Source organism: Poeciliopsis prolifica, unplaced genomic scaffold (genome assembly GCF_027474105.1).
Source record: "Poeciliopsis prolifica strain line A6 unplaced genomic scaffold, Auburn_PproV2 SCAFFOLD004, whole genome shotgun sequence".
In the NCBI taxonomy this organism is placed as follows: Eukaryota; Metazoa; Chordata; class Actinopteri; order Cyprinodontiformes; family Poeciliidae; genus Poeciliopsis; species Poeciliopsis prolifica.
Genome location: NW_026562379.1, coordinates 14,638,440 through 14,651,000, shown reverse-complemented (window position 1 = coordinate 14,651,000; position 12,561 = coordinate 14,638,440). Strand labels below are relative to the sequence as shown.

Sequence of the window (12,561 nt, the reverse complement as noted above, 5' to 3'; positions counted from 1 at the left end):
ACCCCCTAGTGGAAAGTTGACAGCAGCTTGTAAATACACTCACCCTCCCCCAGAGTTACCCTTTCAACTTTTCCACTTCATTAAATCCTAACAAAACCCCCGATGGACAAAAAGTTGGGAAAATAGAGAAGTTATTCAGCCCCCTTCGTTCTGATACCGTGAAATAAACTTCAATGCAGCCAAATTTAAGAAGTCTTTCAGTTTCATTATGAATGGAGGTGTTCTGTGGAAGATTGAAATAAAAGGCTTGTTAGTGGACAAACAGCCTTGGAAAAGTCAAGGTTGTGCAAACATTTAAAAGATGGTTCTGTTTTAAAACAATTAAAAATGTCAAATATTTAGAAAACACTTTATCACTTCCCTTCTACTTCACAGCAACACTACTTTATTTTATTACAGCTATAAAAGTTTAATAAGACACATCCAAAACATATCGTATCTAACGCTAAAATGAAGTGATTCAAAAAATATATATTAGAATATGAAAAAATGTAGAGGTGTTGCATACATATATATATTTTTTAAAGATACTGTCCAATGTTGAAAGAAAAAAAAAAGCTTAGTATCTAGTATCAATCAAGCTTCCCAATAATGTTTTATAAATAAATCCTGAGTTTAAATGTCATAGCTGGTGTGTAAACCTCAGAGAGTTTGGGAAAGCCTCAGATATCTAAATATACAATATACAAAATAGTGATGAACACACATGCCTTTGATATTGTAAATTTTATAAATGGCAGAAACATTTACATGGATACAACAGCTTAGACAAAAAAAAAGTTGTGTTTATAGGAGGCAAGAATGTGAAAATCTTGGGAAAGGAATCACATCTTTAATGTTGTCAACTCCAAGAATGCACTGCAAATAGCGTTCAAATCCCAGTCCAAAGCCACCGTGGGGGACGGAGCCAAAACGCCTCAAGTCCAGATACCTGCAACAAAAATACAAAAAAATACTAAAAAACACATAACATCCACTTTTTTTAAAAAAAATATATATATATATTGGTAATACAAATGTGTTGATTGTTTTATTAATTTTACCAGTTGTATGTATCCTCTAGTCCAACCCTGGAAAAGAGAAAGTGATAACATAAATAAACAAGTCAAAGGAATCAACATCAGCACTAAAAAATGCATTTATACATGCAAATAGTTATATAGTCACAGCTACATAAAACAGTTAGACACTAATGTTTTTCTTCATTTTGCAAAAAACAGTCTATACACTATGCATTCTTATATAGTGTTTCTTTAAATGTCCAATGTGCAACACACTTTTTGAAGTGGAGACTGCAGAGAATGCACAGGCTAGTTAGCATAGCCACAGCTGCATTGTATACGTAAGCATGACTGACAGCGCCAAGACCCTCCCCCTGGCATTGATTGGGTGTTTCTACCTGGCAGTAGTGGATTTCTGCAGATGGCAGAAGCACCACAGGAAGGAGGCAGAAAAGCTAAATATTTTCACTGTTTATTTGTCTCATGCTAAACTGTCAGAACAGACTGATTTTTAACAAATGTAAAAAACATATTGTTTATCAAGGTTACCTACTGCAGCTCTAAATATTTCCAAGAACTTTCAATCAACAAACAGCACAAAATTCAGAGCATTTCTTCCTATAAGCCATCTGTTATTCTAATCATCCATGAAATGTTTTGTAGATTGATGCAAACCAAATATTTACTGTATCACTGCCTTCCCTTCTGTGTGCATTCTCACCGTTTCAGCCGAGCCATCAGCAGATTCAGCCTCTCCTCTCTTAGCGAGCCCCCGCAGAGCTCTCCAACTCCTGGCACAAGGAGGTCCACTGCAGCTGCCTGCGCACAAAAAAATCAGCTAAGATATGCAAATCACTGCTATGGCCCAACTGGGATAAGAAGGAAACTGTGACAAGTCTCTGCATTCCTATACAATACAACCAGTTCTTACTGTGTGCTTGGGACGATCCTGATTGTCTCTTGCGTAAAACGGCTTCAGGTCGTATGGATAATCAGTGATGAAGACCGGAACGTTTCCGCAATGTTTCACCAAATACTTCTCATGTTCTGTCATAAGGTCACAGCCCCACTGCAGAAAAAACAGCAAAGTTCAGAGAGGACATCTGTGGCTTGAGCAGCAAACATTGTGTAAATGCGGGAAAAATAAATAAATGATCCCACTTACATCTGTGGGGAAGGTAAATTTCTCAGAGCTGCGGTGTAGGATATCTATTGCCTCGGTATAACTAATCCTTTAAGAAGATAGCATCACACAGTCAACCTTGAAGATTTGACATTATTTTTTTTCCAGTGATTCAGCTTTAACATAAACAACAAAAAAAACACTCACACAGGGAAGCTCTTGTTCAGCATGGCCTCTACTGTGTCCTTGGGTTACATGAATGCAGCAGAAACAGAACGTTATCAGAAGCTATAATGAAAGCCCAAACAGTTTGGAGCGAAGATCCAGGTTGTGAGCGTCCTTCAGGACTCACCCTGTGTCCGGGAGTCACATGGCGGTGAAACAAATCCACGTCCGCCGCACAGCTAGCCAACACGCGCTGGGTGGCAGACCTGAACACGTCCTCCATGACCTACACAGCAGCACAGGTTTAATAATTAAAGTTTTCATGTGCGGCTGCTAACAATGATAACTTTGGAAGTCACACTGGGAATTTTTTTTTTTTAAACCCCAACTTAGTTGATTCGTCTTAGGAGGCAGTGGGTGTTGGTTTGAAGACACAAACCAAATGCTTGATTGATGAAACATGCAATTTCAAATATAATGCAACTTTAATTTAACCTGCGTCAACATCATACATAAAATTCCAAATATAGACATACATATTCACCTACGTTTGATTAATTAAGCAACTTTCAGGGAATTCAGAGCTGGATATTTGAACACTTTGGTAGTCTTCATTTATATTTTCTTCTTTAATGAACCTGGCTTTTAAGCACAGCTCATGGATTTTTCATCCAGCTGAAATCGGGGCTTTGAGCATCCAGAAAGCCTTGCAAAAGTAGTTTTAATGTCTTTTTGAGATCATTTTCTCGTTTCAATCATCGATCCTCGCCAGATGAAAAGAATATCTAACATCCACACAGGAAACACAGAGAAAATGTCTTCAATATTGGAGTTATCGCACAAGAGAAAAAACTGAGCTGCTTCAATTTCAATTCGGAAGAATTTTTCCAAATTCTTCAGACTTACTTCTAAATAACAGCCAGAGTAAAAAATTGACTTTCTCTTAAGAGGAAGCTAAAGCTATAATTAATAAAACTAATAAATATTAATAACACCGTTTGTCATTTGAATTTCTGAAGATCAGGGAGTGATGTATTATTTTTTAAGCCCAGTGTGTTTCAAAGTGGGGGTTGCGGTCTCATAGGAAGCCATCAGGGGGCGATGTGGATGCCTCCAAAAGTTTTAACAATAATTTTTTAATTACAAAATGTCATTTTGTGTCACTATGACAAAACATAACTTAAAGTAACTTATTGAAATGTTAGTTGCCAGGTTTATCTTTCTGATTGTCAGTCACATGTATCAAGCTGCTTTGCTCATCAAACTAGCTTACAAGGCACAAAACGGACAAGTTGCTGACAAGAAAAAGACCGAAGGAGCCGCCCAGCAGCCTCACTGTGGAGAAAACTACAGCAATAAAATCCTAGCAACTCATCGCCAACTAAAATCAGAAGGTATGAGAGGCATTGATGCTGAATAAAAGAATAAAAATGCTTCTTTGCATATTCTGTAGCAATATTTTTGTTTGTCTGCAAAGGGAGTCGCTGTCCAGAAGCTAATGCTGTTTGGGGCTTTGAAGCTTTGGATCCCCTGGTTTAACCTGCCTGATGTTGTTTACTTTAAGTAACTGCTTGTTCTAAGTAATCAAGCTTCATCTGAAAGCGAAGCATTAATACATTTAATTTATCATTCAACAATGGGTCAGCTTTGTTTAAACAGCTTTTAATTATCTTATAAATTCAATTTTTCAAAATGTGCAAGTTATGTCTAGTCAGGTTTATCTATGTGGGATTGATTGATGATCCAAACTATTTCATTGCATCAAAAAAGAAGAAATCTGTCAGCGGTTTGAAACGTGGACACATTTTAATGTTCATACAGGATATCTAATCTGTCAAATCTATCGAAATCAAAAGACGTACAAAAAGTTTTCAAATAAGTGAAGAAGGCTAGTCCAGTTCTTTCAAGCTACAGCAGCATTTAGGTGCATCCCTTCCATAAATTTAAACTTAATGAGCTGACTGACATTCTCATGATTTAATCCAGACATTTGATTCACTTGTGTTGAACCAGGAAAACACCTAAAACATTTTAGATCCCAGCTCTGTCATAAATATTCAAAGCTACAATTTCTCTGGTGTAAACTTACATAAAAATAAGAATGTGGGTGTTTTTATCACTTAAAGTCACAGACCCTGCCATGTTCTGTGGCTGCTGTAGCAGGGATTAAGTTAATTATTTTCCACTGTTACATGGTCAAGTACATCTGTAATCACGTCTGTTTTCAGATTTTTGTCTGCCGTCTCAACCTTCATTTTCCACACACAGGCTCAATAAGATCTTTATCACACTGTGATCTGTTTGAATCTGTCTGTGACGTTAAAATTGCTTCAGCAGAAACTTTCAGACAAAAAGTTTTACAGCGGCATATACTGATTATTATCTACGTTCAAATGAAAAAAAACCCCCAAAAAACGGGGGTATTTTATCTGCAAAAGGTTTCTTTTTCTACCTTTCTAGGTCACAGCTTTCCTGCACATTATGTAGTGCTTTGTTGACACTTTGGTCACCACAGTAGATTCTGAAGAATAAATCTCTTAACATACAAGTCTACTTGAAAAATAAATCATTTGATTTTGATGGGAGTAACAGAATACCTTGGTGAGATCCTCTAAGGACTCGGTGAAGGAGATCTCTGCTTCGACCATAAAAAACTCGGCCAGGTGGCGTCTGCTTTGGGAGTTTTCTGCTCGAAACGTTGGCCCGAAGGTGTAGACTCTGGAAAAAGCCCTGCAGTCATAAAAACAACAGCACACAATCTTTAACATACACTGGCTTGCATGCATCTATCTATCCATATCGATATATGTCATTAAATTTTGCTCACCCTGACATCACCTCCAGGTGAAGCTGTCCAGATACAGTCAGAAATGCAGGTACAGAGAAAAAGTTATCATCATCCACAAAGGCTGGACCTGATGGCTGTGGTAAAAGCAGATTCTTTATCATTCAAAGCATTTGTTTTATATTGGAGCTGAACTTTAGATATAAAACAAACCATTGTATTAGAGACTCACCTCTATTTGAAAAAGCTCTCCTGCTCCTTCACAATCATTTGAGGTGATAATAGGCGTGTCAATCTGTACAAATCCATTATTCTGGTACCAAACAAAAAGAAAAACAACATATTGACCTATGATTTGAAATAAGTTAATAACACCTCCAGCACCTGGGTCTTACCTTAAAGTATGAATGAATTGCTGCAGTGGCCTCACTTCGTATCCTCAGCAGGGAACTGAAGGCGTTCGTTCGACACCTGAGATGAGGAAGCTGCCGGATGTATTCAAGGCTGTGTCTTTCCTTGATTTTAAATGGAAAATTCTGTGGAGAGAGAAAAAAAATGATGCAGGTAAAATATAAGGTCGCTCAGAATGTAAAGCATATTTTGATGCTGTGGTGTGATCCTTCTTACGACAGGGTTGCATTCTCCGACTACACGGATTCGCTCTGCTTCCAGTTCGACTGGCTGCTTTTGATGAGGACTTTTCTTAAGAACACCAGTGACTTCAACAGCACTACCAAATGTAAGCAACCTGTCATTTGAGGAAAAATTACATATTAGAGAAGGGAACACTAATAATACAGCTTTATTTAAAGTCGAATTCACAAAGGATTGCTGGTTGTTGGCATAAGCATTTAGGCTGAACTGTGAGGTAAATACTGGAATTATTGCTTACGGATCATTCAGTTTTGTATCAGCAACAATTTGCAGAGATTGCAAGGAGCTTCCGTCATTCACATGGAGAAATATGTTGTTCTTCTGAGGTCTGACAGACCTTACCCAGCCCTGCAACAAAGACGATTCAATCTATTTATGAGGCATCCTATAAAGGCAAAAATATCTAATCAATTTTATAAGCACAACTAGTGACAAAACTCCTGCTTTTGAACGCAATCTACATTTAAATAAACCATACGCTCTGGTAGTATGTTTCTTCCCCACAAATGAAAGAAACAAGCAAGCCAAAGGTTATGAACCTGAGACCGATACCTGGACTTTCACGTCTGCTCCCAGCTGAACTCCAGAAAGCGCTTCGGACACTCGGAGTTTTGTTGAGGTCTTCTCACAGAAGCGTCGACGTCCCACCAAGCAAACCCTTCGGTAAGCTGATGCGGCCACTGCTGACGCGGAGAAAGTTTTAGCTGCAGTCTGAAACATCCCCGCAGGCCCCGCGCTTTCCCGCACAAAAGAAGCCCTACAGTCCAAACATGTCAGCAGAGTAGGAGCAAAGACAAGGCAACATCATTCGTGTTCATATCTTTCCTCAGCTTGACTTTCAGCTCTCACGCTGCCTCAGCACTTCCTGTTTACGTCTGTCGCAATACGTCTGCGCATGCGTCACGTGAGTGTGGTTAGACCAATCAGATTTCGCCACACTGTGAATTTTGCAGGGAGTTGTAGTTTTCTAATAATACTTTGTTTTAATTGCAATTCATTATTTAAATATTTCTAATTATTCATATTGTGTTGTATCCTGACTTTTTGGTATATAATTATTAATTGATAGGTGATGCATTGTTCAGTATGAACAATATTAAAATTTATTGTATTTTTTCTTACATCAGAAGAACAAAGAGAAAGTTTTACTTTTTTTTTCTTTGAATAATGTCTCACAATATGACTGATAAAATGCAAGAGAAAACAAAAAACATTACAATTAGTCCTGCTGAAGTCATCAACATGAGTGTAAAGGTAATAAGGTTGAAAACCATTTATTGTGGGTTACTTTTGCAAATCATCCTTGGTTCAAATTGACAGATCCAGATTTGGGATGATTTAACACAACTAGGTTGGTTGTAGGTTTATTTCAAAATGGACGTCAGTGGAGAATGATGAGGCTCCTTCTGGGCTTTTCTGTAAACTGCCAAACTGCTCAGGATTATGTACTCAACTTATGTTCCGATAATACAGACGCAGAATTTTGGCTACAGCTATAATTCTGCAGTTATTCTCTGTGCATTGCTGTGAAATATCTCATCTTCATTGGGTTTATGACCAGTTATTTTCTACATGGCTGCCATTGACTTTATTGGCCAGGATTAAATGGACAAACAATGAATGTGACCACAGATTGCAATTGTTCACATAGTGCAGACATGAAGTAGAAATTGTATAAACTTTAGAGGAAATAAAACAAGAACAAATTACCAGTACATACATTTATTTGCAGTCATCTTTAATATGATAAGAAGGAAAAAAGAAGATTTGATGTCAGTGTAAGTTTTATTTCACAGCAGAGTCGCTGACTTGTCTGGCTGTAAGGTGTTCACTGTACTGTATTTATCAGAGAGACAGCCTGGTAAAGAAACTGTCTCTGTGACGGCTGGTTTGTGCAAATAGTACTCTGTAGCGCTGACCAGAAAGTCAACGTTTAAACAGCCTGAGTCCTGGGTGTGTTGGCTGCGCGGAAATGTTAGTTTCCCTTTCCCTGACCCTTGACCTGTACAAGTCATGGATGGAGGGCAGGTCAGCTCTGATGATCTTCTCTCCAGATCTAATTGTTCATTGCAGTCTGGCCCTGTTCTGTTTTGTGGACAGACGTTCATCCACAGACTGGAACACAGCTACATAGAAAATGACGCCGCTGTAGTTGAACTTCTTGAGTTGCCAGTTTTTGTTAGGTCTTTTTATGAACAATCATGATAATGTTAGTGGGTTTTGTTAACACCTTAATTTCACAGCAGAGCACATCTTTGTACATTAGCCATTGACCTGCTAAATAGCTGGCATAAATGAAAGCAACTAATGTTCAACCTTCACAAAATGTCAATAATTCTCAATGTCCATTTTCAACTGTCAAAATTTTTACTAGGCATTATAAGGTTATTAACTTCATCTTTTATTGGACTCTATGTTATTCAGAATTTAACCACCACTCTTTATTAAGTGTTAAGCAGTGCAGGCTGTTAATTTTTTCAACACAATCTTTGGGAGTCTTACCACGTGTCGCTTTAAATCGATCTTCTGGGTAAAAAATTTAACCCAAATATACAATCCAACATTCACTGTTACAGAAAAAGTTCTGGATCAGATTCAAGTTTGATCCTGGACTGAACAAAATCTCCCAAATGAGGTTTATAATGTAGAATGAGCTGTGAAACACACTGTATTTTCATCATTTTGCCGATACACTGGTGGATTGATTTTGAAATGAAGTAAGAGAAGTCATTACAGCCTCATGGAAATTCTCCATCTTGCATGATGTATCTGCCGTCAGTACGGGGTTCATTTGTGCGTAAACCTCGTTAATTCAGTCCCCTCCACGACACCAGGGTCTCTTCCCACCATTTGCCACTGGAGTAAATCAGATCATGCCAGCAATATAATAAGATGCCTAGACAATTATTCACCTGGTCTCGCCTGTCAGCACTGGAGACCCCCCTACCATTGGCTCTGCCAGCATACAGAAAGCCAGGTTCCTTCACCTCTGGCTGCTTATGAAATATCACCATTAAACCCAACAAGATCCATTTAAAAAGTCTGCAAAGTCATTGATATTAATTATCTCCAGCATGGATAGAGCCATTAAGCACGCTTTCTCATCTTAACATAAATGGGGACATTTACTGATTAATAGAGAGGGTGCTGACCTCTGAAGGTGCTTAAAAACGACTAATATTCACAGCCTAAAATAAAGTGGAAATTATACATTCATTAATTTATTAAACTGGGTGAATAAGAAAAACTGCTGTCCCCAGTGTCTTCATGCGCAATCTCTCACTCTCCCACAAGGAGGTGCTGAAGCTCCATGAGATTTCCAAATACCTCACCAAATCCCCACCAACTGCATATTTATTCATTTACCCTCGAGTTGCCTCCAATATATTATTCATTTGCTGCTCCAAGGTCTTCTGAAATGAAAACAAGCTGGCATTGTTATGTTCTCTCTCCAGTTCCACTAAGAATAATGTGAAGGGCCTGCTGGCTCCGGTCAGCAGCAGACTGTCCAGCGCAACAGTCACCTCCGATTTCACCCAGAGCTGTTCTCAACCAACGAACAAGGAACAAGGAGACAGGGGGACCCTTTGTGTTTCGCTGACTTGATTTGCAATTTTCACTTCTTCTGCAGGCTTGGCATATGGAAGAAATGCCTGATGGCACGTCACACCACACTCATATCTTTCCACAGAAAGCACAAGGCGATGCATGCATGAAAGAATGTGGAAAGCTGTGTACAGGATTGTTGCACGTCAGAGGAATAAAACCCCTAAAGTAGATTCCTTTCCCCCCAGTTTATAACAGATCAGGAAGAGGGCTTTAACACCAGTAGCTTGTATTTAGATGCCTCTGTGGAAGAGTTGTTTGGCAGTGGCCTGACAACCTTATTTGGTCTTAACAACTTGCAAAAATCAATATAAGATGAGTCAGCAAAACAAAGGATTTTGCTGTAAAAGCTTGGATCTCAGGAAGACAACAGAACTCGGAGAGTAAGTGCACCCTCTGCTCTCTGCCGGCCCGCCCGTCCAACGACTGCAGAGCTCTATCGACTGCACCGCCCGCCACGAGGCTTCATCAGCTCCTCCAAATATTCTGCATTCACAAATGGAAGGCCGCATTGATTTTATGTAACACGGCTCGTTAAGTGCTGATTAGACCATTATAGTGATGTGATATCAGGGAATGGGTTTGGGTGACAGGCGGCCAAACACAAATCAAAAGGAACTAATAACCCTTTCTAAAAGAGATTTGGGCTGCTACAGTGCTTCTCCCAGCACTCCTCAGTTACTACCTCAGTGCTGTTTGCGTAGGTTTGTCTCTAATGGACCGGCCTCAAAGTCTCAGGCTGACACAGAATATCTATTATCACCGGTGCGCAACGTTCTCTGCTCTTAGAAACAATGCCATCAGTCCTCATTGAGTGATATTTTTGATGTACCAACAGCATTGAATTATTTCACTTCAACTTTTATGAATGAAATACCCTATTAGTAGCGTTTTCGTATTCATGTGTCCAAAGGTTTGTCTTTTGAGTTATTTGAAACATATAGGTCATGTAACTACAAGAACAAAAAGCCATGGGTTTTGGTGAAATATTACATTACAGACGCAAACAAACCTGTGCATGATCAATGCATTGACTTTAATTTTCTAAATTGCAATCCTTTTTGTAGATTCCAGTTTGACTGTTCTACTAAGAATCAAGTTTTATGCTTTTTGTGCTTTTTAAGCCATGTGTAAGTATTTATGATAAGAAAGATTAAAAATGACCCAAATAAAAACTAAAAACAGGGATGTAGTCTTACTAATCTCAGGTTTACATTGTCCTGAAAGCGTTTTGTTAAGCCTGTCTTTAAAAATGAAAACCCTTACATTGATGAAGTTTGAGGAATTACTGATAAATTGAGTAGGATTATGCTGTCAAAGCACCACATGATTGTATCTCAGAAGGTGCTTGGAGATGAAGCGCGCTGTAGCTGCGTCTTTAATCAAACCACTGTTCTTATCTCGAGTGTCACATGACTGCTTTGCTTACTGTAAGGCCTCCTGTAAGTGAACGGAGTCGAATGGCATATCAGTGCCCAACATTCAAGAACGCCACACCTTATCATTATTCTTGGAAGCAACAGCCAGGGTTGTGTGTTTTGACTCCTGAACACTGATGGAACTGGGAGATTTTTTTATACCTTAAGAAAATTCCCATGATGCAGATATGAGACAGAAGGGCTGACAGAATATATCTGCCATTAGGAGTATTTACAACCCCTCTAAAAGTGGGCTATCAGTTCTGCACTGAAACCTTTTCTTTCAGTGGAAGCAGTCAAAGACAAGACTCTCCTGAGATGGCTGAGAATAGATGAGGAGGAATAAAAAAGCTGAGGTAATATTAGTGTATTGTATCTCATCGCTCAGTGTTATCTTCCTGTCTGCTGTAAAAACACAGGTTATGGGAAAATTAAACTATTTATTCTCCATATTATCTGAGTTTTAAACAGCAACATGGCTCCTCGGAAAGCAGTTTTGGGCTTATTTCCATAAGCTTTGTTAATAAAACAATTAGCACAATTATAGATTCTAGTTATGGGGGTCTATTTTCATTCTAATTAAAACTTGAGGTGAAAAGTATTTTTTTTAAAAACACCTAATGAATTATTCCTCTTCCTCCAGCAATAGTTGTAGATTTATTATGGTAATGTGAGTACAGTTAAATATTAAAAGTTAGGCTCATTTTAATATGTCAGCTTCAGTTGAGCTGACACAATTTAAGAGGAAAGTAACATGTTGGTACTTGATCATTGATTAAATATAAAAAAATGACATACTTTCAGTCAGATTTTTCAGAGGAAGATTCCATTTGGTTGAACATTTATGATCTGTTGTTTTTCATATCTAAAATCTTAAGACAGTCCACAAGAATAGGCTTTTAAAAATATCACATTCTGAATAGTGTATAGGTCAGAGATATATAAATTACTGCAATATCCAAGAGCATTATGGAACATGTAATTTAATGCCTGTAGTCTTTCAAGGGCAAATATCATTTGTATTAAAGTTAGCTCTTTAGCATTAGCTTCCTCTAAATACCTTGGTTTAGTGCCGTGGCATTAGCAGAACTAATGTTTATGATTATTTTTTTAGGTTCATTGTTCATCTTTTTAGTTAGCTGTACTCACCTCTGGTCTTTTGGATAAAGACTTTTTTACCTGTAGATTAGAAAAAAATTAAAAAATCTGGAAATCATTGAAATTGTATGGGTTTTTTTCATCCAGAAAATAAAATGGCTCAAGTAAAATTGACGTCCCAGAATAATGTGCCATTCTTCTGATGATGAGAGGGTTTAAACCATTCTGTATGGTTTCTAATCTCCATAATAACAGTAGGATAGCCAGAAAACTTCAAGCAGGAAAACCTTTTAACCCATCTGAGGAACTCCATGAATTCCTCTTCTCCAATACATTGCTCAATTTGTCCCTGTTGTGCAACAATTTCACAATCTGTAGCACACAATTGTTTGACATTTACTGCTAAACCGGAGGCCTTTTGGCCACATTCTGCACTCCACACTGAGTGGCTTTTCGTTCAACGAGCACTTTGTTTTCCAGGCCAAACACAGTGCCCTGTTTTGAGAGTACCACCAGTAAAATGATCAACAACTTACCGGCAGACAACTCCAAACGAGCACAGAGAACATTTTCCTGCTGCTCATGTGGGGGCATTGGTCCACAGCCCAGTCACAGAGGATGCCTGTCCTCCGCATATACATTTAATTCATCCCCACTCCCACTGGAGCTCAGAGAACCTGACAATAAGTGAACAATAACTGGCTCCATTGC

At 38.5% G+C, this 12,561-nt stretch overlaps 1 protein-coding gene across 1 annotated transcript; it reads right to left on the bottom strand.

Moving 5' to 3' along the window:
- Nucleotides 1-555: 555 nt before the first annotated feature.
- On the bottom strand, nt 556-6,600 carry nars2 (asparaginyl-tRNA synthetase 2, mitochondrial). Its single transcript, XM_055028537.1, has 14 exons — nt 6,281-6,600; nt 5,967-6,076; nt 5,702-5,822; nt 5,470-5,610; nt 5,307-5,387; nt 5,117-5,211; nt 4,887-5,019; nt 2,477-2,575; nt 2,332-2,369; nt 2,167-2,233; nt 1,933-2,070; nt 1,723-1,820; nt 1,044-1,070; nt 556-931 (listed from the first exon to the last, which is right to left on the bottom strand). Exons 1-14 carry the CDS (start codon nt 6,446-6,448, stop codon nt 787-789), a joined length of 1,461 nt encoding a protein of 486 aa, XP_054884512.1. The 5' UTR covers nt 6,449-6,600; the 3' UTR covers nt 556-786.
- Nucleotides 6,601-12,561: the final 5,961 nt, after the last annotated feature.

Excerpts from the sequence above, each read along its gene's own strand:
- nars2 (XM_055028537.1), bottom strand. The coding sequence starts at position 6,448 with ATGTTTCAGACTGCAGCTAAAACTTTCTCCGCGTCAGCAGTGGCCGCA. Across the intron at positions 5,823-5,966 it reads GATACAAAACTGAATGATCC|GTTGCTTACATTTGGTAGTG; the intron begins GTAAGCAATAAT and ends CTCAAATGACAG. Across the intron at positions 1,821-1,932 it reads AGGATCGTCCCAAGCACACA|GCAGCTGCAGTGGACCTCCT; the intron begins GTAAGAACTGGT and ends TTTTGTGCGCAG.